General features: G+C 50.7%; 1 protein-coding gene and 1 pseudogene across 4 annotated transcripts in view; one reads left to right on the top strand and one right to left on the bottom strand.

Moving 5' to 3' along the window:
- Positions 1 to 21,981, top strand: part of PDZK1IP1 (PDZK1 interacting protein 1) — a 30,331-nt gene extending 8,350 nt beyond the window's left edge. For 2 of the 4 annotated variants that reach the window (XM_012434884.2, XM_012434885.2), the window contains exons 2-7: positions 11,216 to 11,397; positions 14,167 to 14,288; positions 14,932 to 15,120; positions 17,986 to 18,094; positions 20,256 to 20,351; positions 21,522 to 21,981. In XM_012434884.2, the coding sequence (XP_012290307.2) occupies positions 11,357 to 11,397; positions 14,167 to 14,288; positions 14,932 to 15,120; positions 17,986 to 18,094; positions 20,256 to 20,351; positions 21,522 to 21,594 (630 nt within the window). In that variant the 5' untranslated portion in view covers positions 11,216 to 11,356 and the 3' untranslated portion in view covers positions 21,595 to 21,981. The remainder of the gene's footprint in view (positions 1 to 11,215; positions 11,398 to 14,166; positions 14,289 to 14,931; positions 15,121 to 17,985; positions 18,095 to 20,255; positions 20,352 to 21,521) is intronic. The other 2 variants (XM_012434887.3, XM_012434886.2) reach the window with 2 other exon arrangements.
- Positions 21,982 to 23,640: 1,659 nt separating this feature from the next.
- On the bottom strand, positions 23,641 to 26,383 carry LOC105704951 (zinc finger CCHC domain-containing protein 9-like; annotated as a pseudogene).
- Between the last annotated feature and the right edge of the window lie 1,274 nt (positions 26,384 to 27,657).

Below are 27,657 nucleotides of genomic sequence, written 5' to 3'. Positions count from 1 at the left end.
TTTTATTTTTATTGATACATAATATTTGTACATATTTATGGGGTACATGTGATTTTTGTTACATGCATAGGATGTATAATGATCAAGGCAAGCTATTTAGGACATCCATCACCTCGAGTATTTGTCATTTCTATGTGTTGGGAACATTTCAAATCCTCTTCTCTAGTTTTTTTTTTTTTTTTTTTTTTTTGAGACAGAGTTTTGTTCTTGTCACCCAAGCTGGAGTACAATGGCACGATCTTGGCTCACTGCAATCTCCACCCGCTAGGTTCAAGTGATTCTTCTCCTCAGCCTCCCAAGTTGCTGGGATTACAGGTACCAGCCACCACATCCAGCTAATTTTTGTATTTTTAGTAGAGACAGAGTTTCACCATGTTGGCCAGGTTGTTCTTGAATTCCTGACCTCAGGTGATCCACCTGCCTTGGCCTCCCAAAGTGCTGGGATTACAGTTGTGAGCCACCACACACGGCCGCTATTCTGAAATATGCAATACACTGTTGTTAGCTGTAGTCATCCTATTCTGCTATTGAACAGTAGAACTTATTCCTTTCATCTCACTGGATGTTTGTATCCATTAACAAACCTCTCTTCATTCCACACATCTTTCTCAGCCCCTGGTAACTATCATTCTACTTTACCTCCATGAGATCAATGTGTGTGTGTGTGTGTGTGTTTTTAGTTTCCAAATATGAATAAGATAAATGTCTTCCTGTGTCTGGTTTGCTTTACTTAACATAATGACCTCCAGTTCCTGCAAATGTCAGGGTTTTACCTTTTTTTAATGGCTGAATAGCATTCCATTGTGTGTGTATCATATTTTCTTTATCCATTCTTTTATCGATGGACACTTGTTTCTATATCTTGGCTATTGTGAATAGTGCTGCAATAAACATGAGGATGCATGTATTCCTTTGATATACTGATTTTTCCCCCTTTGGATAAACACCCAATAGTGGGCTTGCTGAATGATACGGTTGTTCTGTTTTTTAGTTTTTTGAGAAATCTCCATACTGCTTTCCATAAACACTGTTCTAATTTACATTCTCACCAATAGTGTGTAAGAGTTCTTTTTTCTCAGCTGGGCTCGGTGGCTCATGCCTATAATCCCAGCACTTGGGGAGGCTGAGGCGGGTGGATCACAAAGTCAGCAGTTTGAGACCAGCCTGACCAACATGGTGAAACCGCATCTCTACTAAAAATACAAAAATTATCTGGGCATGGTGGCACATGCCTGTAATCCCAGCTACTTGAGAGGCTGAGGCAGGAGAATCACTTGAACCCAGGAGGTGGAGATTGCAGTGAGCCAAGATTGTTCCATTGCACTCCAGCCTGGGTGACAAAGACTCTGTCTTAAAAAAATAAAAAAAGTTCTCTTTTCTTTGCATCCTTGCCAGCATCTGTTATTTTTCGTCTTTTTGATAATAGTCATTCTAACTGGGGCAAGATGATATCTTATTGTGGTTTTTGATTTGCATTTCCCTGATGATTAGTAATGTTGAAAATTTTTTCATATGCCTGTTGGCCGTTAGTACACCTTCTTTTGAGAAATGTCAATTCAGATCCTTTGCCCACTTTTTAATGGGATTGTTTCTTGTTTTGGTCCTGAGTTTCTTGTATATTCTGGATATAGTTTCTTGTTAAATGAATAGTTTACAAATATTTTCTCCCATTCTATAGGTTTTCTCTTCACTCTTTTTTTTTTCCTGTGCATAAGCTTTCAAATTTCATATAGTCCCATTTACCTATTTTTGTTTTAGTTGTCTGTTCTTTTGGGGTCTTAGCCATAGAGCCTTTGCCTAGACCAGATATCCTGAAGTGTTTCTTCTGTGTTTTCTTCCAGTAATTTTGCAGTTCTAGGCCTTACATTTCAGTCTTTAATCCACCTTGAGTTGATTTTTGTATATGGTGAGAGATAGGGATACAATCTCATTCTTATGAATATGGATGTTCAATTTTCCCAGCACCATTTATTGAAGAGGGTCTCCTTTCTCCAGTGTAGGTTCCTGGCATCTTTATTGAAAAGCAGGTGACTGTAAATATATGAATTTATTTCTGGGTTCTCTGTTCTGTTCCATTGGCCTATGTATGTATTTTTATAAAATACCACACTATTTTGGTTGCTATAGCTTTGTAATATATTTTAAAGCCAAGTAGTGTAATGCCTCCAACTTTGTTTCTTTTTTTGCTTAGGATTGCTTTGGCTATTTGGGCTTTTTCTTGCTTCCATATGAATTTTAGATTTTTTTTTTTAATTTCTGTGAAAAATAGCATTGGTATTTTGATAGGGATTGCATTGAATTTATAAATTACCTTCAGTTAGTATTGTGATGTTAACAATATTAATTCTTTCAATTCATGAGCATAAGATATCTTTCCATTTGTTTGTGTCCTATTCAATTTCTTTCATCAGTATTTTGTAGTTTTCCTTGTAGAGATCTTTTACTTCCTTGGTTACATTTACTCCTAGGTATTTTATTTTAGTTTTTGTAGCTATTATAAATGAGATTGCCTTATTGATGCAATTTCTTCTTTTGTGCTCCTCCCTCCCACCTCCCTCTTTTCCTTCCTCTCTTCCTTTTTTTTTTTCCCAAAGATAACTACCTTTAGCTTTCAAGTACTTTTGGAAGAGGTCAAAGTATAGTTAGAGTGAACACTCAGCATTTAAAATTTTTTAAATTTTATTATTTGTTTATTTATTTTTTGAGACAGAGTCTCCCTCTGTTGCCTAGGCTTGAGTGCAGTGGTGTGATCTCGGCTCACTGCAACCTTTGCCTCCCAGGTTCAAGTCATTCTCCTGCCTCAGCCTCTGAGTAGCTGGGATTACAGATGCATGTCACCATGCCCAGTTAATTTTGTATTTTTAGCAGAGACGAGGTTTCACCGTGTTGGCCAGGCTGGTCTAGAACTCCTGACCTCAGGTGATCCACCTGCCTTAGCCTCTCAGAATGCTGGGATTACAGGCGTGAGTCACTGGGCCCAGCCAACACTCAGCATCTTTTAAAATTTTCTTAAATTTTTTATTATGGATATATTCAAACATATATGAAAATAGAGAATAATAAATGCCATGAATCCAATTTCAGCAATTGTCAACATGTGAGTAATCTTGTTTCATCTATACTCCTATCTGTCCCCATGCTCCCTGTCCCTACAATGGCTTATTATGAAGCAAATCTTAAAATTCACGTTATTTCATCTGTAAATGTTACTATCTTTATTAGTTGATTTAATAAAAAATTACTGAACATCTGCTCTCTCAGGTTATGTTCTATGTTCTGATAAATTTTTAATCATCTTTCAAATTTCAGTTCAAATGTCACCTCTTCCTGGAAGCTTTCCCTGATTTTCCTTTCTCCCAAAAGAGCTCAATGACTCCTTCCCTGGCATTCAGATTATATGCCTCCTTCACAGCACTCACTGTTTTATAGCAATTATTTTAAATGTGAGGAGATAGTATAATATAATGCTTAAGAACTTCGGAAACAAATAGACTGTTTTTGATTTCTCCTTTGGAATCAAATAGACTTGGTTTAAAATTCTGCTTTCTGAGTTTAATTCCTCTGAACCTCAGTGTTCTTATCAGTAAAATGGGGATATAGGACTCACCTTACACTGTGGGGAATAAATGGGTTATGAATCCAAAGTGCCTTGCACAGTGCCTGGAACACTGTGAACATTCCTTCAGGAAGTGACCTGCTTCTCTCGCCACACTGTGCTGGAGGCAGGACCACGACTGTCTCGTGTGTGTGCTGGCACCTGGAAGCCTCTGTAGGAGAGTGTGGGACGGGCAGCCTCCCGTTACAGGAAGCAGGCAGACTGGGCCCTAGCAGCCCTGCTGGCCATCGACAGGTTTTCTGGCAGAGAGGGCCTCTGGTTCAACTTGTGGGCTATTTAAGGGCGTTAGTAAAAATCTGGCAAAATGACTTGATTTTGTCTTTTAATGCACACTTATTTTGTTTACTTGGAAACCACAAATTTGTCCCTCCCCTCAACTAAATAGTCTTTATTATGGAAACTCTGGAAAGAACAGAAAGAAGAAAAAATCACAGACTCAGCTCAGATCACCAATTTATGTATTACTGAATTTCCTTCTTCTTTTTAAAACATGTTTTATTTTTCTCTATGAAATTATAATTGCATTTTGTTTAATTTTTGGTCCAGCTCCAGCTTTTTAAAGTCATCTTCATTTTGAAGGTTGAAGTCTGACCTTTCAGACAAAAGCTCCAAGTGTGAAAGGGTCAGGGGGTTTGGATGTGGCTTCTAGACTGAGCAACGCGTCTAATGTGTGGCTGGCAAAACATGCCTGGAACGCCTCTCACTGCCCTGCTGGGGCTTCTGTTCTGAAAAAGAGATTGGTTTGGGACAGGGAAGTATGGCCTAAACACTTGACACCCTGTTTAGACCAGGGTGCTTCCAACAGTTTGCAACGAATTATCCATTGCTATAAGGCATTTAGATGCATTATCCTCTGACCAATTCAATGGAGTGTTACTGGGATACAGAGGCTCAGAGAAGGAAAGAGACTTGCTCAGGTTTCTAGACAGCTAAAGGTGGGTGAGGATCTCAATCCTCAGCTCACCTTCCTGGGCCTCAGAGACTCCAGCACTGAGTCCATTCACCCCTTTTCTGCCTTTTGCTGTGCTCTACCTCCTTCTGCAAGCTCAGCGTTTCTGCTCGCATACCTCTGGGGATGGGGAGCTCACCATCTTTCAGAGTCATCTCTGTCTTCACTAGACAGCCTTCTCTCACTGAACCGAATCCAGCCTCTGAATGACTCATCTCATCATCCTCAGCTCCATGCCCAGAGGGCACAGAGCACGTTTCTCTCTCTGATCTGGTGCAGCCCTGCAGGTATCTGGAGACAGAGGCCTCTGAGGCTGTTACTCTTCAGGCTGGAAATTTCAGCTCCTCCAAGTATTTAACAGACTAAAGGCAAAATTAGTAACAAGGGAAGAAAAAAGGCCAGGCCTGGCCACTGCTTGTAGTCGTATTCTAAGTGGCCTAGAAGACAATGTGTATGGCTTCCTATTTTCTCCTCAGTTCAGATGGATACCCCCTCCCCATCCATTTAAGCAGGTGTTGCTTAGGGTGGGTGCTAGCCCAGCTTCTCATCCCTCTATCCTGGACTGTGTCATCCCTGCCGGAGGCCTTAGTCACCATCCGTAAGCTGTTGAATTGCAAGCCTCTATTTCCAGCGCAGATCCCTCCCTGGAATGCCGGAACAAAACATGGAGCTGTGTCCTGAGATGTCCTCCGGGTGCGGCAAACAGCCTGTCCGCACTGGGACTCATCTTCATTGGCGCATTGCTCTTTGCTCACTGTACCCACTAACCTGTGAGCTCCCTTTGGCAGGATTGGAGAGCTATGGTGCTTAGAACAGTGCTTGGCACAAGAAGACACGAAAGGTTTGTTAAATGAATGAATAGATGCGCTCTCCTCACTCCCAGCTTGCTGCTCTTCTAGTTTCCTTTAGTTTAAAAAATAACACCAAGTTCCAAGCACTGTCTGAGTCAGAGGACGAGGTGCTCCCTTGATTCTGCACTTCTGAATACCTCGCTCCTGTGTCCACGCGGCTAGTTTATCCTGCCATGTGTACCCCTTCAATTGCTCTTCCATCCTCCAGTTCTCTCCACGACTGTTTTAACCCCAGGCATCACCATCCTTCTCCTGGATCCCTTCCACAGCCTGCACACTGCCCACTGCCCTGTTCGGCCCAGTCTTCCAGCTGCAGTTGGAGGGAGCTTGCCGAAATGCAAGACTGCCCATGTCGCATCTTTGCCTAAAACCCTATGTTGGTGAAGACCACACCTCTTAGCTCCTGCCAGGCTCTCGAGACCTCTTTCCCGGCCACCGTTTGCTCTCCAGCCAGGCCCATCTCCCATCAGCTACCGTGCGGCCTGACTTTCCCTCCATGCTCCTCCCAACCTGGAGGGGCTCTCTTCCCCACCACTCCCCAACCCCAGTTGGTGGAGATCTTGTCTCTCTAGGTCCCACAGGAGTGCCTCCACGGCTGTACCCACATATCCCAAATGTACGTCTCCAGCCTGGACCTCAGTTCTGACCTCCAGATCACATTCCTGTCTCCAAACCACACTCCTGAATCCGGCCCCTCCTTCAGAGAGAAAGCCTCCTCCTCCTGCAGTCTTCCCCAGCTCAGTCTGCTCCAGCTGAGGAGACTAAAAACCTCAGAGCCATTCTTGGCTTCTTTCTTCCTCTCACATCTCAGATCAGGTTGGCTTCACCCTCAAAATACACCTAGACTCAGGGCCTGGGTCCTCAGCGCCACAGCTGCTCCGGATCCCAGCTGCCCTGAGTTGCCCTAGCCTCTCGCCTGGAGCACTGCAGAAGCCTCCTCACCAGCCTCCCTGTTCTCTCTTCTTGCTCCCACGGTCTCCTCTCCACATGGCAGTCAATCATGTCTCTGGTGCGCAGATCCCTCCGTAGTTCCCTGATCTCATTGGAGTAAAAGCCAAAGTCCTTACAACCCCTCACGACACCCCAGATGAGCCCCCCCACCCTGCTTTCCAACCTCCTCTCCTCCGCTCTCCCTACACTCACTTCCCTCAGCCACACTGACTCCCTCCAGGCTCCTTCTTCTGGGCTTTGCACTTGCCTGTAACTTGCCTGGGATCCTCTCCCATCCAAGGCTGAACATGGTCCTCATTTTCAACCCTCGGTTCAAATGTCACTTCTTAGAGGCACCTTCCCTGAGAATCTGTACAAAATAGCACACCCTCTTCTTGTGGCTCCCCACCATTCTCCTGACCCTGGACTTTTCCATATTGCCGTCGGGCCTATTTTATCTGCCTGTCTGTTTCCCGGATGACCCCTCTAGAATGTCATCTCCATAAGGGCAGGGGCTTTGTTTTGCTCATTCCTGTATCCTGGCGTCTTGAACAGTGCCTGTTCCACAGGAGGCTCTCTATAATTATTTGTTCAGTGAACGAATCTTAGACTTCATACTACACTTTCCTGACCTCCTAGACTAGACGGCAAATTCATTTATGTTCTTTTAGCACCTGCACTTTCCCTTTGAAACATGTACTGCAACTGTAGTTACAGAATGGTATGATGTCATCTCTATCTGGTTCTCTACAAATTGGGCATACCCAGTCCAAAAATCTGGAATCTGAAATGCTTCTCAGTCTGAAATTTTTTGAGTGCCAGCATGATGCCACCAGTGGAAAATTTCACATCTGATCCCATGTGAAGGGTCATAGTCGAAACACAGTCAGAACTTTGTTTCATACACAAAACTATTTAAAATATCCTAAAAATTACCTTCAGGCTATGTGTGTAAGGTGTATAGGAAACAAATGAATTTCATGCTCAGACTTGGGTCTCATCACCAAGATATTCCACTATGTATATATAAATATTCCAAAATCAGAACAAAACCCAAATCTGAAACGCTTCTGGTCTCAAGCATTTCAGATAAGGGCTACTGTATTTCCAGTTCCATAGTAGGTGCCAAACATGTGTTGAGTGAATGAATGAAAGCAAGCTAGGATGTTATTTGAGAAACTGAGCAATAGGAGGTGCTTGACAGAGGGACCGAGCCCTGGGCTGGACATAGAGACCCCTTGGGTTTGGCCACATCTCTCCCATTGACTTGCTCTGTGATTTTTAGTTGGTGACTGTCCATTTCTGGGTTACAAATTCCCCAGCTGAAAAATAAGGGGCAAGATTACATCACGTAGGATGAGCTTTCAGGCTTGAAGAGACTGTGATTCTAGAACACAGTACTCCCAGCTTGCTTCCACTGCTGGCCTGGAGCCCTGGGTAGGGAAAGGCTGTGCTTGGAACCAGTAGGCTAAGATTTGGCTCTGGGACCTCTGTTGGCAGGCTTTGCTTCTGGCAGAGTGCCAGCCCTTGAATTTCTTGGCTGGATGAGTGGGCAGCAGGAGGGGTTGATAGATCTTCCCCCACTGTGGGGTCCTGGCCATAAATCTCCCCAGTCCAGTGGGGTCGCCTAGGACCCAGGAGTCACAGCCAGTACATTTCTTGGCTCGGCTGGCTCTGGGCTGGTGCTTTCTGCCCCTTCCAGCGCCCAGACACTGGAGCACCTGTGGGAGTGAGCACCCATTCAGTCTGGTCATAGTGCCTAGCTCTGTGCTCCAGAAAGCCTCTGTCCAGAAAGCTGCCAATCTTTCTCCAGGTCCAACCTTAAGATCGCATGGCATTGTTTTAGCAGATATGCCCTAGGCTCTTGGTGAGCCAGGACTTGACCCTCTCTGTGCCATGGAACCCTTGGGCAGTCTGATGAAGCCTACGGACCCCTTCTCACAGTAATGTTTTTATTTATTTATTTATTTAAATTGATTAATTAATTTATTTTTGAGACTGAGTCTCACTCTGTCTCCCAGGCCAGAGTGCAATGACATGATCTTGGCTCACTGCAACCTCTGCTTCCTGGGTTCAAGCAATTCTTCTGCCTCAGCCTCCCGAGTAGCTGAGACTATAGGCATGTGCCATCACTCCCGGCTAATTTTTGTTATTTTTAATACAGACAGGGTTTCACCATATTGCCCAGGCTGGTCTCAAATTCCTGACCTCAGATGATCCGCCTGCCTCGGCCTTCCAAAGTGCTGTGATTACAGGTGTAAGCCACCGTGCCTGGCCTCTCACAATAATGTTTTTAAGTGCATAAAATAAAATACATAGCATTGCAAAGGAAACCAGTTATATTAAAATGTAGTTATCAAAATATTAAAAATATAAGTTTGTAATATAGTAATTTATGTATCTGTTTATAATGTATTCAACAACAAGATCTTTGAAAGGTCCAATGACTATTATACTTTTATAGTGGTGAGCATAAGACATACCCAGATACCTTCAGTAATTCTATGGTGATATGAAAATATCATAAACAGTCTGTGGTTTGTTGCCTTCATCCCATAGGAAAAAAAGATAAATTTTATTTATTTTTATTTTTCTTTTGAGATGGAGTTTCGCTCTTGACGCCTAGGCTGGGATGCAATAGTGCGATCTAGGCTCATCGCAACCTCTGCCTCCTGGGTTCAGGCGATTCTCCTGTCTCAGCCTCCTGAGTAGCTTGTAGTCCTGAGTAGCTGGGATTACAAGCTACTCAGGAGGCTGAGACAAGAGAACATAGTGCCCACCACCATGCCCGGCTAATTTTTGTATTTTTAGTAGAGACAGGGTTTCACCATGTTGGCCAGGCTGGTCTCGAACTCCTGACCTCAGGTGATCTGCCCGACTCAGCCTTCCAAAGTGCTGAGATTACAGGCGGGAACCACTGCGCCTGGCCAAAAATGGTAAATTTAAGTTAGAGGTTAGTGAAATACAGATGTGATGTTTTCCCTGTCTATGTTCATGAGTTAGAGTTCTGTCCATGGTGCTTTGGGGAGGGAGCGCTACATGAAGGGGAGCTAGGGGAATGAAGTCTTAAGTTTGAGAGAGGAGGGGCTCACCCCAGTCCTAACCAGCCGGCTTCCTTGGGATCTTATTAAAATATGAAAACTTATCATAGTCTGTTAACGGAATCACAGGATCACAGGCTCCAGAAATGGAAGGGCTAGAACCCTGCTATAGTTTCAGTGTATGTCCCTCTAAAATTCATCTGTTAAAACTTATACCCCAAGGTGATGATATTGAGAGCTGGGGCCTCTTGGAAAGGAGTTAGGTCAGGAGGGCTTCACCCCTGTGAATGGGTTAGTGTTCTCAAAAACAGGGTTGAAGGGAGCATCCTTGTCCCTTTCACCCTTCCATCCCTCCCACCACATGAAGGCACAGCAAGATGTGTCATCTTGGAAGCAGAGGGCAGCTCTCACCAGATGCCAAGTCTGCTGGTGCCTTGATCTGGGACTTCCCTGCCTCCAGAACTGTTAAAAAGTAAATTTCCGTTCTTTGTAAATTACCCAGTCCAAGGTATTTTATTACAGTGGTACAAATAGACTAAGACAAACCCCTTTTGCAGACACCTTGTTGGGTGACCAGGTCCATGGCCTCTGCTCTTACATCTCTAGGGATGGAGAGCTCACCCTCTGGGACACCCTCATTTCAGGCTGAACAGCTCCAGCTGTCAGAGGAATGGTGACCATGTCTTCTCCTTCACATACAGAGATGAATCAAACACAGTCCTTGCACACAGAGAGACAGTGGAGAGAGACAAGGACTCAACTACGGCTAAAATGTTTTATTCATTGAACGATCCTTCTCTGAGCTTCTTCTCTTTGTCAGGCCGGTGGCAAGCACTGCATATACTGAGATTTAACTTCATAAAATGTGTCAAGTGTGTACTCAGGGACTGTGCTCAGTACTGGATGGTGGGGCAGAGATAGATATGATACCTTCCCTCCATATTAAATATTAATTTAATATTAAATGAGATAGATATTAAATGGTAAACATACAAATCAGTATGTAATTGCAACTTGTGATCATGGCTGTGAGGAGATGAGCAAAGGAGATTTGTAGAAGGGATTGACTTCAGATGGGAGAGAAGGGAAGTAAAGAAGTCTTCTTGGAGAAAGGGATGTAAAGAAAGATCAGTTTGCTGGGCAAATTGAAGTGGAAGAGTGTTCCAGGCAGAAAAAAGAGCAAGTGGAGAGGAGCTCTGATGTGGGAAAGAGCTTGGCGTTCGTTAGGAAGTGACAGGTGGCTCCGGGGCCAGACCAGGCTGGAGAGGTGGGTAAGGGAGGATTGTCTGGGCCCTCAAACCCATGCAAAGAAGTTTGCATATTATTTTAAGGGCCGATGAATGTCATAAAAGGGGTTAAGCAAGGTACGTTTGAAATAACAAAACAGGTCTCCAGGAGCTCTCTGGTTTACAGCAATGATATTAACAAAATGAAGTATTATAAGAATGAGTAAAGAGCTGGATGCAGTAGCTGACGCTTGTAATCCCAGCACTTTGGGAGGCCGAGGCAGGAGGATCACGAGGTTAGGAGTTCAAGACCACCTTGGCCCACGTAGTGAAACCCCGTCTCTACTAAAAATACAAAAGTTAGCTGGGCTTGGTGGCGCGTGCCTGTGATCAGCTAATTCAGGAGGCTTACTTGAACCTGGGAGAATCACTTGAACCTGGGAGGCAGAGGTTGCAGTGAGCCAAGACTGTGCCACTGCACTCCAGCCTGGGTGAGAGAGTGAGACACCATCTCCAAATAAATAAATAAATAATGAGTAAAGAAAGCTTTTATCTTTGTGTCCTTAACGCCCTTCTAGAATGTTCTTTGTACTTTTTCTCAGGCTGAGCTCTGCCTGGATTCCTCTCTCCAGGCTGTCTGCCCAGTACAACACTGGCTAACTTCCTTTGCCAGCATCACCTCCTCCAGGATGCCTTCCTTGACAATGTAGTCCACCACGCTGTCCTACGTCAAAGCCCTGAGCATGCCATGTACGCTGTTCCCAGCACCCATGACTATTTGCATGTAAATGTCCACCGTTCCTTTCTTCACACTACCCTGGAGTGGGGCAAAAGTAGGGGCTGGAGGGAGGGGAAGTTGCAGAGTCTTCAGCGGCAAACTGGCTCCCTGCCCTCCTCAGTCTGGGATTGGAGCTAGACACTGCCACCTGCTGGCAGTAAGTGGAATGGCTGACAAGATGGGGTTGGGAGGAAGGAGACTCCTGGAAACAGTCCAGGTCCACTTTGGCTTTTCTGAAGGCATAATGGCATAAGGTCTAGCTGGATGGAGGGCTTGTCTTAGGGGCCTGATGGTTCTGGGTGACAGCTGGGCTGGAACAGGAAGGAAGAACTGTACATTGATGGAACAGCTGCTCAGGACACATGGTGCAGTCCTGTGGGGTTGCTGAGACCTCAGTCCAGACCCTGGGCTCAAGCCAGACCAGCAGAGGGGCCCACCTTGTTACCATGGGGATCAGGGCTGTGTCCATACAGCTGGGGAGATGACCCTCCACCCGTGTGAAGACCTCCAGGGAGGAGGGAGCAGCCTCAAAGCCAAGTGTCCACCCACGTCCCCCTTTTCTGGAACAACTTGTTTTGCTCTAAAGCTTGGGACTTTGACCCAGGAGGTATGTTTTCCTCCTGTTGGTCACCTGATGGCCTTCCTGCTCATCCCCCTCCCCCGCCACTCCCAAAGCACAGACTGGGGCATCCTTTTCTTTCCCCGGGCTTTTCAGGGAAGGGGGGTACTGGGGTGAGGAAGGCAGAACCTGGGACTTGAGGGCTGATGGCACTGTTGGAGGGGGTGGCAAGGCTGTGGCCCCCCACCCTCCTTTTCTTAAATCTCTCCTTGTTTGGCTCCTGGGACATCCCACTTTTCTGGGATTTCTTCCTCCTGCTTCCTCTTGCCCTTCTTCCTTTGAAAGACCTTTATGTGTTGGGGCTATGTCCCCTCCTTTCTCTGCTCTCCTCTCGAAACCCCTATCCCTGTCACACACACTGGGGAGACCATGAGATCCCAGGCCTCAGTTACCACGCCTGTGTCATAGACGGCTCCCAGATTCTCCACCCCAGACCCAGGGATTCTGCAGCCTTCCAGATGTGTCCCTCTGGAAAGTCCACAGGCATTGCAAGCATAATACCTTGAAACCTATAGCTCATTAATCCTCCCACCCCAAAACTTGCTCTGGCTCCTTCTGAGGTACCGGCATCTACCCAGCTGTCTACACCAGAAACCTGGGAGTCACCTGTACCCCTGCCTCCTGCCTGCACCCACTCCCAGCTAGGCACTGTGTTCCAGCAGCCACGCCCTGCTTTCTCTGCCACCTCAACGGGGCTCAGATCTGTTCCCACGGCCACTCCCTGCCCAGGCCCAGGCACCGGTGTTGTGGCCAGTGTATCAGACCCCCAGCTCCTCATCTCTAGGAACTGAACGTCGATGGAACAGCTGCTCAGGACACATGGTGCACCCCTGTGGGGCTGCTGTTACCTCAGTCCAGACCCTGGGCCCAAGCCAGACCAGCAGGGGAGCCCACCTTGTTACCATGGGGATCAGGGCTGTGTCCATACAGCTGGGGAGCTGGGGAGCCATCAACATTCAATTCCTCCTTCCTGTTCCCAGTTCCAGTTCCCTGGAGATGGGGAGCTCCACACTGCATGGAGAGGTGTTTTCTCAAACGCAAAACCGATCATGTGACTCCTCTCCTTAAAATTCTTGGAGAAGGCACTAGTAGATGTTTGTTAAATTCAGCCCCATTCCTTACATTCCAATCAGTGATTCGATTATCTGGCTGTTCATTAACATGCACGGTGCTTACTCCAGTCTGTGCTAGAAGATTCTGAGGGCACAAGTTGGGGCAGGGAGGGAGGACAGGATATACAGGTATGGGAGGCATCACTCAAGTAGAGTTCCCCTAGATCACCTTGAGACACCCCATCTTTGAATAGCAATGGGCTTGACTGCACACACATGTGAACACACCCACACCCACACACATGCACATACACACACACATACGCACACATTATGCATACACACATACACACACATACACATATACACACATACACACCCATACACACACCCTCCATACACACCCATACACATACACACCCCACACACATACACACACCCATACACACACCCATACACACACCCACACACATACACCCACACCCATACACACACACCCATACACATACACACACATGCACATACATACACACACATACACACACCCCCCCACACACAGGAAGCAGGCCTGAGGCATGATGTCCAAGTGCTCCCGCTGGCAGAATTGGCCTGCCATAGGAAGGGCTGCCCAGGAGGTCTGATGAATAGGGGTTTGTTGGCTTCAGGGCAGAGAGGCTGTGGAGGGGCCTTCTGCTCAGGTGCTGGCTCCTGGGGACCTTCCACCTCTGATGAGACTTCGTTCTAGTTGGCCCACTCCTTTCTAGGGAGTCAGCATCTCAGCTTCCCATACCGCTGGGGTGGGGGGTGGGGCAAGGAGACCAGCATGACCCTTGGTCAGGAGCCTGCACAGGAACTCAGGCCATTCTCAGTTCCCGAGCTGGAGGCCAGGTGGACACCATGTGATCCTGGGGAGACTTTGGCTCTTTGGAGGGCTCTGGCTCCAGGGTTCCCCTGTTCCAGGGGCTGGGGGTGCCTTCCTTAGTGCTGCTTTTGGCTATGAAGGTGGCGGGCCCAGGGCTTCCGGGTCCCAGATGGGGCGCCACCTGTGGTGTCCGTCCTTTTCCCCCACGGCAGGCTGTTTGCCCATTCTCTCCTCTACCGTAGGTGGAGATGGATTCGAAGTTGGGTGTTGAAGCCTTTGACCAAGACGGGATCTTGTTTTAAGGCCCTGCCTAGTTTCCAGGGACCACATCTGGGGCCAAGAGGAAGAGCTGAACTGGGCCTAGGTCAGCTGGGCTGGGTTGGGGCTTGGGCATGGGGTATGAAAGCTGGGAACTGGGACCTTCAGGCCCTCTATTGAGACCTCTGCAGGAGGGGGTGGATTTAGGAAGCTACTGGGCTGGGCCAGGGTGGAAGGCACTGAAGCTGTGGCGTGTCCCAGCATCAGAGTCCCAGGGTTTGGCTTGGCGGGGCAGGGGCAGGTGAGGGGGAGAACAGGAAATAGGCCAGGCCCTGCGGGGAGTCTGGCAGCTTTGAGACTTCTCTGCGCTTCTGGGGTTTTCCCCAGGCTCCGGAGCCAGCCAGCACATTTCTTAATCCCACTGTCAGCCTTCCAAGAAGCCCTGCCCACTGGGCTCCGTCAAGGCAGGAGCGGCTATGTGGCACCCCTTTCCCTAGAGCCCGGCTCCACTGCCAGGAAAAGGGAGCTCAGGGCATGGAGATGAGGCTGGGACTCTCCCACATATGCTTGGTCCTAATACACACCTCCTTCGCTGGCCCTGGGAAGATGACCTCGAATGCCAGTGCAAGTGGGCTGGGCATCGGCCAGGGGAGGCCCAGCTTGGCAGCTCATTACCATGGGAGGGAGGGCAGGTTCTTTCTGACGCCTGTCTTCATTTCTCCTCCCGCCCTCGCCTTCCTCCTTTCTAGCTCCTCTCCTCCAGGACCAGACTGAGCCCAGATTGATTTCAGGCGGACACCAACAGACCCCACAGCAGCTCCAGGAGCCCAGACACCGGCGGCCAGAAGCAAGGCTAGGAGCTGCTGCAGCCATGTCGGCCCTCAGCCTGCTCATTCTGGGCCTGCTCACGGCAGTGCCACCTGCCAGCTGTCAGCAAGGTAGCACTGGAGGAGAGGGCTGGGAATGGGAGACCCAGGGGTGGATGGGGCGGTGTTCTGGCCTCTCTCCCCAGGACTTGATACTTATTTGGAGGGGGATCAGGGACTGGGCTAGCTGAAAGATCGTCCCAAGGCAGAGACCTCTGAACCAAGTCTCTGCCTGCCACTTGTTTTCAACGAGTGAAAAGTGGGAGCGGCAGGGAAATGTTGGTTCTAGGATTTGGGGGAGGAGCAGGAGTTGAGGCCCAAGTCCCAAGAGTAGGCATTGCCCTGGGGATGGCTGGGTCCTGAGTGCAGGGCGGCCAGGGACACAAGGAGGGTGAGAGTGGGGCCCAAGCACCCCTCAAAGGCGGGCTTGCTCCAGGGGAGGAGCAGTTCTGCCAGGGCTTCGTCCATGGCTTTGACCCAAGTCCTAATTGTCTCGGCTTTTTGGACTTGAGTAGGGAACAGTGCCCAGCGTGACTGCCCCAAATATCTGAGCTCTTCATCCTGCTCTGCCTGAATTGATGTGTGACCTTGAGCAAATCACTGCCCTTTTCTGAGACTCAGCTTTCTCACCCATAAAATGAAAACAATAGACCCCACCCTGCCCACCTCCTGGGGCTGCTGCCAGGTCAGGGGTGTAGGAGGGCTTTGCACCTGGCCAAGCCACACACACAAGGTGTGGCTTTCATTCTACACTCTCAGGCTGCGTCTGCAGTCAAAGTCTGGGCACTCTGCAGGTGGGACTTGGTCCAGAGGGGACTGGCAAAGATGCTTCCAGAGCTCCCCTCCCACCCTACCCTGAGCTCTCATGTGTGTCTGCTTCAACTCTGTCTCCCAGGTCTTGGAAGCCCTCTGGGGAACTGCAGACCAGAGAGGCTGAGTAACTCACATGAGTTACACAGCAGGGCAAGAAAGGACAGGGCTCAGACCACCTTTCTCCTGCCCCAGGGGCTGCCCCTTGCTGTATGTGCTAACCCCACATGAAGGAGGCGCAGGGACTGCGGTCCCTGGGATGACTGGAGGGAATTAGCTGCAGGGTCTAGGAGGAAACAGGGAGAGGCCTCTGAGGGTTAAGCCCTAACTCCCCAAGCTTGAGCAACCACCAACCTGAGGAAGCAGTCTGAATCCCCAGGGAAACAATGACTCCCAAACACTGCTGTTTGGCAGGTGTGGAACTGGGGATAACCACACTGTGTGTCTTCTGCTTCCCCTTAAGTGAGGTCTGACCTTGCTATGGGCCAGAGAGTTCCTAGCCTCCTTCCTTCTTCTCAGTATCTGCCAGGCTCAGAGAAAAGGTCAGGTTTCCACTGCAGCAGGAGAGCTTTTGGTAGACTCAAAGGAGGATTTTTGAGTGGGAGTGAGCCAGAGTAAGGTTTCCGATGCCCAGCCTGGGTCCCTTAAAATATAGGGATGCAGGTATTCTGGCCTGGAGGTGAGGCCCCTCTGAAGGCTCCTGCTGACCTGTGTTTTGTCCTGGGACCTCTCCCCAACGAGGGTCTTTTCTTTGCAGGGCTGAGCTCCCTCAGGCTCATGGAGTGCAGTGGTGTCAGGGAAGAGGAAAGTCCTTTGGGGTAGCAGTGGCCTGAGGGCAGGGACTTCAGGGAAATCTTGAGGGTCTGTGCTGGTGTCAAGGGTCAAAAGGCAGAGAAGGGCCTGGGTGCCGCGGCTCATGCCTGTAATCCCAGCACTTTGGGAGGCTGAGGCGGAAGGACTGCCTGAGCCGAGAAATGTGAGACCAGCCTGGGCAACATAGTAAGACCCTGTCTCTACTAAAAAATAAAAAAAAGCAGAGAAGGGTGCATGATTGGGCCTTGACCTAATCTCTGGCCCTAGTCCCTGGGCACCCAGCTGGGGGAACCAAAAGGGGTTCAGGTTTTGAGGCTTCTTTCCTGGCCCCCAAGACCCAGAGAAGAGCTTACCCCTCAGTCCTGCCCCTCTAAAGATGTCCTGGTCCACTCCTCTCTCTGGGTACCCCAGGCACCCCAGACGCCCCAGCCGAGTAGCCTGCTGTCTCCACTCACATACCCTTCCTACCATCAGAGAAACCTCTTGCTACAGAACAGGATCTTCCAGACGTCAGACCAGTCATGTCAGTTCTGGGTCCTCCTCAGCTTTCTGGGAGCCACTCCCAGCTGCAAGGCCTAGGCCAGCTGTCCAGGGGGCTGCCCTTTGGTCCCTGGGGCCCAGGCACTCCCTGGGGTGTTGAGGAACATTAAGTTTACCTGCCCCCATGGTTCCCTTGTGGAAGATACCTTTAGTTTATAATTAGTGGTAGGCGGGTCACAGCTGCCTACTTGGTGTATTCTTGAGTTATATGTATATGTAGAACACCTGCGTATTAATGAGAATCACCTGTCAAAGAGCAAATAAACACGTGGATGAAAATCTGCTCAGGGCCTTCACTCTGGAGAGCTGTCAGCCCTGCAGGCTCTCAGGCTGCTGGTCCGCGATAGATCCACTCCGTTGTGCTATCTGGGAGTCTCCCGACGAACTGGTTTCTGGGTACTGGGGGGCCCTGCATATGACCTGCCTGGGGGAGGGGAAGAGGCTCTGGGCCGCCTAGGTCTCAGCTACAGCACTCTGAGGGCTGTTCCCTCCTGTTCCAACTCCCTCCTCTTTGAGGAGCAGCCTCTGTGTGGGGCAGGGGCTCTGCTGTTCCTCCAACTCCCTCCTTTTCCTAAGCTGAGTGGAGCTCAAGATGTTTAAGTGGGTCAGAGGGGCTGCATCCCACCCCTGCCTCCCCAGAATGTCTCCTTGGTCCTGGCAGCTGGCTGAGGGCCTTCAGCACAGGTGGGGCTCTTGGGAAGTGAGTCCCCTCGCTCTCTTGCACATGCGGCCCCACTGTGGCCCCGTTTGCTACAGCCCCCCTCCCTGTTTTAGGCCTGGGGAAGCTTCAGCCCTGGATGCAGGGCCTCATCGCAGTGGCCGTGTTCCTGGTCCTCGTTGCACTCGCCTTTGCAATCAACCACTTCTGGTGCCAGGAAGAGCCGTGAGTGCTGCCCAAGGGCCCCTGAGCAGGCAGGGTGGGCCCAGGACCACCGCTCTTGCTCTAGTAGCGGTGAGAGAGGGCCTCAGAAACCCTGCGTCCAATCCTCCCCTGTGTGGAAGGGAAACTGAGGCTCAAGGTCACAGGGTAGGCTGGTGACGGTTGGAATGAAAGCCTCAGCTTGCTGGCTTCCAGACCTGGGCTCTCTGGCTCCCCCATCTCTGGTGCCCACTCCCTGTGAGCTTTGGGGAAATGGCTTCTCTTCTTGGACTCTTGGTGTTTCTGTAGAGCCAGGATAGCAGCCCAGCCTGTGATGGGCACTGTGAGAACCTCTGGAAGGGGCGGTTCCTCCTTCTGCAGGATCAGCTGTGGTGCAGAGGGGCAGTGGGACAGACTCGCCTCCTGCCCTCACAGGCTCACAGACTGGAGTGACCTGTCAGAGTTCAAGAGCTGCCGCTGAGGGAGAGTGCAGAGTACACTGCAGGGCCTGACCTGTGTCAGGTGGCCAGAGAAGGCTTCCCCATTGCACATTTATCCTGAAACCTGAAGAATGAGGAGTTGCTACCAGGATAGAGTAGCGTGGCAAGCGGGCTGCGGTGGAGGGAAGGGTACGTCCAGGTCCTGAGTTAGGGGCAGGGCACCAGGGCTGCTGGATACAGCACACAGGCGAAGAGCGGGTGGGCTGAAATCCAGCCCACTCTGCACTCACCAGGTCAGGACCCTCAGGCAAGGCTGCCTCTGTCCCCAGGGACATTTTTTCCCAGCTCTCACAAAGGTGGCCTGGTGGCTTGGGTGCTAGCTCCATGCAGGGCTGCAGAGGAAACCCCAGTGGCTCAGTGAGTGGAGAAGGGGATGGAGACACCTGTGATGAGGCTGGTGAGGGGCAGACCCAGGCCAACCAGGATCTTGCGTACCAATGACCTGCGCTTTGGGCTTTTGGGCTTTACCTTATTGAGTAGGAATCCAGTCACAAGTTTGTTTTTTTTTTTTAAAGACAGAATCTCACTCTGTTGCCCAGGCTGGAGTGCAATGGCACAATCTAGGCTCACTGCAACCTCCGCCTCCTGGGTTCAAGTGATTCTCCTGCCTCAGCCTCCTGAGTAGCTGGGATTACAGGTGCCTGCCACCATGCCCGGCTAATTTTTGTATTTTTAATGCAGACAGTGTTTCACCATGTTGGTCAGGCTGGTCTCAAACTCCTGACCTCATGATCCACCTACCTCCCAAAGTGCTGGGATTATAGGCATGAGCCACTGTGCCCTGCCTCTGGTGAGCAGTTTTTAAGACAGTTTCAGGATGAGATACGGCCTTAGCAGAGTGACCCTGGCTGCCTCATGGCGGATGCACGGCAGCGGTGGGGGAGCCTCCAGTCTGCAAACCTAGAGAGCGGTGAGGGGGCGAGTGTGAGGTCAGCAGGGCTCTGGACTGTAGAGGTGGCAGAGAGGATGGAGAGAAGAGATGGGTCTGAGCACTGTCTAGGAGTTGGGCACCCTGGGAGTTGGTGGTCAGAGACAGCAGCAGGCCCGAGGGGAGGAAAGCACGGATGGCGGCGAGGTTTCTCACCGGGGATCACCCACCACGCCCAGAACACAGGAGGACGAGCAGACGTAGGGGCAGCCGCTGAGTTTAACTGGGGACATATTAAGTCTGGGGTGCCTGTGGGATATCTAAGGAAGTGAGCGGGTGTTGGGGTCCCTGTGACCCTCATGGGAGCAGCTTCTGGGAGGCTTCAGGGAGAGCCCACACTGTTGGGGTTTAAACTTGAGGAAGAGGCGAGGGGCTTTTTGTTGGAAGGTCTTCGGCTGGGCTTTCTCCACCTGACCCAGCTCTGCCTGAAGCGCCACCAACCACGTCTGTGTCCACTGCCCAAGGCACGACCTGGGGAAATTTGGGGCAGATAGTGTATCCTGCAGAACCTGCTGAGCTGAGGGCAGCTGGGACAGAGAGAGGCCTTGGACTCGGGATAAGTCTTTTGCAAATATTTGGCCCCCACCATGGAGTGGGGAGAAAGTGTGAGGCCCCACGGGTGGGACCAGAAGCAGTGGCTGACAGGCCCTGCTGGACACAGCTGCCCTTTAGGCTTGTGAGAACCAGGACCCAGAATAGTGTCTACTCGGAAGAGGGGGGCCCCCCGAGGAGCACCACTGATGAGCTCCGTCCCCAGGGAGCCTGCACACATGGTCCTGACGGTGGGAAACAAGGCAGATGGAGTCCTGGCGGGAACGGACGGAAGGTACTCCTCGATGGCGGCCAACTTCAGGTGAGGTGCGGTGCGGGGCTGCCTGCCCTGTGCTCCCAGGGCCTAAGAGAACCTCAAGACGGGTGCTGTGGGGGGAGGTGGTGGGGGAGGATGGGGACTCACATGGGCAAAAGCTAGTGAGACAATGGGGCTTTGTGAGGATTGCAGGGCTCTGTGGGGGAAATGCAGCCTCTGTGCGGGGCAGGGGCTCCAGGAGGGGATGGAGACTTGGGAAGGTAGGGTTCAGTGTAGGAGTGGGAACTCACAGGGCAGTGGGGGGACACACAGTTCAATGGAGGAAGGGACAAATGAGTGAGGGGACTTAATGAGGGGAGAGCTCAGTAGAGGATGCAGCTCAGTGGGGGATGGGTTCAGTGGGGGATGGGTTCAGTGGGAGATGGAGCTTGGTGGGGGATGGAGCTAGTGAGGGATGGAGTTCAATGAGGGGATGGAGCTTAGTAGGCGATGGAGCTCAGTGCGGGATGTGTTCAGTGGGGGATGGAGCTCAGTGGGGGATGGGTTCAGTGGGGGATGGAGCTTAGTGGGGGGATGGAGCTTAGTGGGGGATGGAGCTCAGTGGGGGATGGACTCAGTGGGGGATGTGTTCAGTGGGAGATGGAGCTCAGTGAGGGGATGGAGCTCAGTGGGGGATGGACTCAGTGGGGGATGTGTTCAGTGAGGGATGGGTTCAGTGGGGGATGGAGCTCAGTGGGGGATGGAGCTTATTGGGGGGATGGAGCTTAGTGGGGGATGGAGCTTAGTGGGGGATGGAGCTTAGTGGGGGATGGACTCAGTGGGGGATGTGTTCAGTGGGGGATGGAGCTCAGTGGGGGATGGACTCAGTGGGGGATGTGTTCAGTGGGAGATGGAGCTCAGTGGGGGGATGGAGCTTAGTGGGGGATGGAGCTCAGTGGGGGATGGGTTCAGTGGGGGATGGACTCGGTAAGGGATGGGCTCAGTAGGGGCCCAGTGGTGGAGCAGCCCTCAGGGGGAGGGAGATAGGTGTAGGGAGGGGACGCTGAGAGGCCTCCAGTCTCGGGTGCATAAGCCCAGTTGTGGTCAGGAGAATCCCCTTCTGGGAGTCATGTGTTTATCCTGGAAGCTATTACCATCACAAGTGCAGGATGGGGTAGGGAGGGGCATAGAATGGGAGTAGCGATGACCCACCAGGCCCATGCCTTCTTCTTTCAGGTCCAGTGAGCATGAGAATGCCTATGAGAATGTTCCCGAGGAGGAAGGCAAGGTCCGAAGCACCCCGATGTAACCTTGCCTGTGGCCCCAACCCCAAGACTTCCAGGCGCCTGGGATGGATGCCCAGTGCTACCACCTAAGCCCCCTCCTTCTCTTTGTGGAATCTGCAATAGTGGGCCAACTCCCTCCAGCCCCACGCCAGCCCTACCCTCCCTTGAAGTATAGCCAGTCAAGGCTGGAGCTCAGACCGTGTCTAGGTTGGGGCTGGGCTGTGTCTGGCGTCTCCCACTCAGCTCAGGAGAGCCTTCTGAATAGGACAGTCAGCTCAGCACCTCCCATCCTCTCACACGTCCTTCCCCATAACTGTGGAAATGGCCCTTATTTCTGTGAAATAAAGACTTTTTGTATTTCTGGGGCTGAGGCTCAGCAGCGGCCCCTCAGGCTTCCAGTGAGTCCCCATCTTGCTTTCTGAATCATGATAATTGCCTTCTGACTCTGTTACAGTGGTTTTGGGGGATTTTTCAGGGAGCCCCTGTGTCCACAGCATAGCTGGACCGAGGGGGCCCAGGCTGGAAAGTGCTGAGAGTCTGTGTCCAGGGTGAGGGTAAGAGACGGTTGGTGTCTTTTCTGGTGTTTTGAGAGTGAAGCACCCTCAAATGGGAATGTCTGATGACACATGGAAGAATTGGGAGTGGGGGAGACCAGTACAGGTGAGCCCATTGCTGCCAGTGGGGTGATTCTTGTCCCCTCAGGCCAAACCCTTTCTTCGACCAGAGCAGCCAGGTAAGGCTGATCAGCACTAGGGGCACCCAGGGGGGCACCCTTCCCTGGGCAGACCCTGATGTGAGCTGCGTGCCCCTAGTGCTCATCAGTTTCATGTATGTAGGGAAGGAAGAGGCTGTCGGAGGCCCCTGGGCCAGGGAGCTCACCCACTCTACCCTTGCTCCAGGTAGCGCTGTTCCTGCAAATCCCCGCCCCCGAAGCACCCTTCATCCCTGAGACTCTGGGCTTTTCCTTGCACAGCCCCGCTCACCCTCTTCCTCTGTGCTGGAGGCGTCACAGTGGGTTCACACAGATCTAGCTCTGTCTCCCTCCCGTAGCCCCTCCGTACTGGGCTTTGGCATAGGAAGTGTCAGGAAGGAGTCTTGGGTTGAGACTCAGGAAGCCCAGATCTGAGTCCTGGGTCCTCTGCCAACTTGCTGTGTGAGCTTGGGAAAGCTGGTGTCCTCTCTGAGCTGAGCTTTCTCTTGGGGGATGATTTGGCCAGTCTCACCGCAGAGCTGGAGGAGAGCCCAGCCCTCGCCTATGCTTGCCCCGCCCAATGCCCAGTCCTGGGGTGGGAGTGGGGGCGGGTCAGGAGGCTCAGGAAACTGGGTCCTCTAGGAGAGGGAGAGAGGGGAGGCACGCCTTGCCCGGCTGGCTGAACCTGGAGGCCCCTCACCTCTGTGACTGTTGGCCTTATGGGAACAGCTTCTGTCTCTATTTGGGGTGATAACCTGAGACACTCACCCAGGAGAATTCCCAGATCCAGAGACGTGGGGCCAGAGGGTGGGAGGCTGCCCACCTTGTCCCAAAGCTCTCTCTCTGCCGCTTGTCTCAGCCTGTCACAGCCTCACGTCATGGACATTCTCTTTTTTTTTTTTTTTAAGAAAATGCATTTTTATTCCATGTTTAAAAAATACAGACTTTCTAGTAACTTATACATTTCTATTATTATAATAAACTGATACTTTGAGCCAAGAAAACAATATAGCCGAAAATTCATTTGTACCCTTTGGTTAGGGGTGTTTCACATTTATGCATAATTTTGCTTTTATAAAAGATGATTGTGACAATCAGGTATACAACCACTTAGTTACGCCTAAGTTCTGTCTCTTAAAATATGTTCTTTTAGAGAATCCATTTAATCATCTTCTTCTTCCCTTCAGTTTTCTCCAAACAGCGGTAGAAGTACTATTTGATGGACAGAATAAGGAGGATTGTTTTTGACCACACCCAGATCATCCTGATATATCTACAGTGTAGTCCTGGCCATCAGGGAGCCCCACTCTAACCTGTGAAGTGCGGCTGCTTTAGAAAGTAACGATGAGGTGGTAACTAGTAATGGTGCTAGTTGTTATCAACAAGTAACAACTTTAGGTATTTTTGTTTTGGGTTTTTGCAGTTTAGGTGCATCCAAAATTTCCTCATAGTCTGCACTCACTCCCTTTGCCCAGCGATCAACTGTGACTATTCAATCTGAATTCTGACTTTCAGGGCAATCTTTCTTTTTTTTTTTTTTTTTTGATTAATTGCTTCATTGTGGATATTTCTTTTTATTTATTTATTTATTTTTTATTGCATTTTAGGTTTTGGGGTACATGTGAAGAACATGCAAGATTGTTGCATAGGTGCATACGTGGCAGTGTGATTTGCTGCCTTCCTCCCCTTCACCTATATGTGGCATTTCTCCCCATGCTATCTCTCCCCAACTCCCCACCCACCGCTGTCCCTCCCCTATTTCCCCCCAACAGACCCCAGTGTATAGTGCTCCCCTCCCTGTGTCCATGTGTTCTCATTGTTCAACACCCGCCTATGAGTGAGAAAATGCAGTGTTTGATATTGTGTTCTTGTGCCCATCGATGATAGACTGGACAGGGAAAATGTGGCACATATACACCAGGGCAATCTTTCTTTAAATGTCCCACAGAGCCACAAAGTTTGCATCAGCATAGAGTCCTTTGGGATTATCTGGACAAGATCTAGACAGGTGCCCCATTTCTCCACAAACAAAACGTTTTGCAAAAGGACATTTGCCAAGAGCAGGGTCTGCTTTAGCCTTTCCCTTGGTTATTTCGTGCTCTGTGGACTCACACCTGTCACATATTCCAGTGTCTATGTCTTGACTGTCACGGGCAGCAGGACAATCTGCAATTCCAGGACCAGGTTTTCTACAAAGGAAATACACCATCGCGTTTTTCTTTGCCGTTTGTCTTTTTAATCTTCTTCCTTCGGGTCAACTGTCTTTCTTTAAAGCAACTACAATTTCTTTCTTTACTTCCTCACTGTCTGTTGCTATAATTTGCCCATTGTGACCCATCTGTGAATCTGTCTTAGGTATTCCACGAATCCATTCACATCTTCATATCTTCATTTAAGTACTCTTTTTTCTTTTTGTTCTTTTTATGTTTTGCTTGGGGTGCAGTGACGCTATCTTGGCTCAGTGCAACCTCCACCTCCTGGGTTCAGGCAATTCTCCTGCCTCAGCCTCCAGAGTAGCTGGGATTACAGGAGCCCACCACCACGCCCGGCTAATTTTTTGTGTTTTTAGTAGAGACGGGGTTTCACTATGTTGGCCAGGCTGGTCTCAATCTCCTGACCTTGTGATCTACCCACCTCAGCCTCCCAAAGTGCTGGGATCACAGACATGAGCCACCGTGCCCGGCCAGGGTCTCTCATTTTTAAGGGATAGCCTATTGGCTTCAAGTCGTTTACGCTTTGGTAGGTTTTGGCTTGCTCCCTCAAAGAATCTCTTCTTCATGTCCTCCCATGGTGTTGCAGGCAAGGGTCTCTTGTATTCAGCACTAACTCATGCCCACCTGGTCACAATTTCACCAGAGGAACCTCACTGTGCTGCCCCACAGCTTCTTACTGCACACGGATCTCCTTATGGCCATTCTTTTTTTATTTTTATTTTTTATTGCATTTTAGGTTTTGGGGTACATGTGAAGAACATACAAGATTGTTGCATAGGAACACACGTGGCAGTGTGATTTGCTGCCTTCCTCCCCTTCACCTATATCTGGCATTTCTCCCCATGCTCTCTCTCCCCAACTCCCCACCCCCTGCTGTCCCCTCCTATTTCCCCCCAACAGACCCCAGTGTGTAGTGCACCCCTCCCTGTGTCCATGTGTTCTCCTTGTTCAACACCCGCCTATGAGTGAGAACATGTGGTGTTTGGTTTTCTGTTCTTGTGTCAGTTTGCTGAGAATGATGGTTTCCAGGTTCATCCATGCCCCTACAAAGGACACGAACTCATTGTTCCAAGGCTTCACCCACTGAGGAAGACTCATCTTAAATGGGAACTATCCTCCTCACCTCATTGGGGTTTAGGATGCAGCCTACAGCAGAGGGAAGAGGCCTGGGGATGGGGGAAGTAGCATCTTTGCTCCAGGCCTATCCCTGCCTTTCTGTGTGTCTTGAGACAAGTCACCTCCCCTCTCTAGGATTCAGCTTAATGAGCTGTGGCTTGTGATTTCTACTGTAGGCTTTTGCTTACCTGACTTTCTGTGACTTATGCCTTTTCATCCCACCTCTGCCAGTTTAAACTCTGCCCATTCTTTTTTCTTGACCCAATCAAGGTTTCTCTTCTTCTGGGAAGTTTTCCTTGATTAGACCAGAGGGCAAAGCCAGGCCACCAGCCAGCCTGGCTTCTCCACTCACTGAAGAAGACAGAGGTTCCTAGAGGGTCAGGCCTCTGCTAAGGCACAAACAGCCCTCTCTTCCTTTCCCACCTCCTGGAGGGAAGCTTCTGGCTTCCAGATCTGATTCTCCTTGCAGAGGCCACATTTCCTCCCAATTCTGCCCTCAGTTGTCCCTGGAGGGTGGGAGTGGGTTCGAGCCTGCCAGGGTGGGAAGGCAGAGCCACCATCCCTGTCTCCCTGCAGCAAGTGGAGCCCAGCCCCTCACACCTGTGAGCTTTTGCCAGGAGAAGCGTGCTTCTGCCTGGACTCATCGAGCTTCCCAGGAGCTGTCTGGGGCCTCTCTTAACAACCTCCTTGGCCCCCTTCTCATTCTGTCTTGGTCAATATGGGCAGGTCTAGGACAGTAGGACCCCAGGGGGCTCCTGCAGGGGCTGGGCTGGCACTGACCTTACAGTCCATCACCCTTACCCTGTGTTCCCTCTCTGACGGGGAGGGGGCTGGGGGGCGGGTGCTGGGAGCAGGGAGCTGCCGGCCTCAGAACCGCTGAGACCCCCAATCCTTATCACTCATTCCCACCTGCCAGCCTGGCCAGATCGAGGAGGGAAAGGAGGCTGGGCCTGGGCCAGGGCGGCGCTTAATGACCCTCCTGGGGCCTAATCTCAGACTGGCAGCCACGGAGTGGCTCAGGCGCGCTCCTGGAGAAGGCTGATAACGCACCAGCTGGGCCCCCGCGGTCTATCGCTGCACAGCCAGCCCCCAGGGGCCGCCTCCGAGGGCCTGGGGAGGGGGAGCCTCTGGACTAGGGCGGGGCTGGAGGCGAGCTCTCCGCCCCCAGCCCTGGGGGAGGGGATCCTGAGCTCCTTGAGTGGCAGAAAAGGGAGAGACCCAGCCTGCCAGAGGGGTGGGCTGGGCCCGGTCGGAACCCCCAGACGGCTGCGCTCCTCTCTCTTTCCTGCTCTCCTCTCCACCTTTTTCTCCCCACGTAGGACCTCTCCCGCCCAGGCCTGGCTCCTCTTTGTCTCTGCCGGCCTCCATCCATCTCTGTCTCCCTGTTCCTCAGTCTCTCCGCCTCTGTTTTTGTCCCATCTTCTGCCTCTCTCTATCCTGTCTCCCCTTCTCCTCCACCACCTGAGCTCAGCGCTCCCTCCTCTTTCTCCCTTGCATCTCTTTTCAGTTTCCAGCTGGTTCTCCTGGTTGTCCCTTCCCAGCTGTCCCCTGCCTCCCAAACTTCCTTGATGTCAGCGCTTGTCCCGGCAGTTCCCACGATCTCATTGGTCTCACTTCTGTGTGCGGCATCATGTCCCCGTGGTCCCTTCCACCAGCTCTCTGCCAGGACCGCAGGCTGCCCCAAGCCCTGGCTCTAGGACCAGGATGTCCTCTTACTGTTGAGGACATTTTTGCTCTTCCTGCTTCCTGGAACAGGGCTTGTACCTTGTTTTCTGCTCGCCCACCTTTAACATGTAAGTTTCATAGGGTTAAATTATACGTTATACCCAAACTCAAACTCAGGCAGGAGGGAACAGCCTCCACCCAGCAACTGCACAGTTGAAGGGAAACTGCAGCACTGCTTACTTCAGTTAGATTTGAAGAGGAACTTCCAGCCAGGAGTTGGCTTTGAAAACAGGCTGTGGAGTTCCATCTCCAGAGTGCCAGGTGGTCAAGGGGAGTTTCAGGATTACTGCCCTCATACTCAGAGTGACATGTGGAGAAATACTATCTGTTTAATTGTGCTT

The sequence above is a fragment of the Aotus nancymaae genome, unplaced genomic scaffold (genome assembly GCF_030222135.1).
Source record: "Aotus nancymaae isolate 86718 unplaced genomic scaffold, 86718_ANA_hifiasm-v0.15.2.pri h1tg000007l, whole genome shotgun sequence".
Taxonomy (NCBI): Eukaryota; Metazoa; Chordata; class Mammalia; order Primates; family Aotidae; genus Aotus; species Aotus nancymaae.
This window is presented reverse-complemented; position numbering and strand designations above follow the sequence as displayed.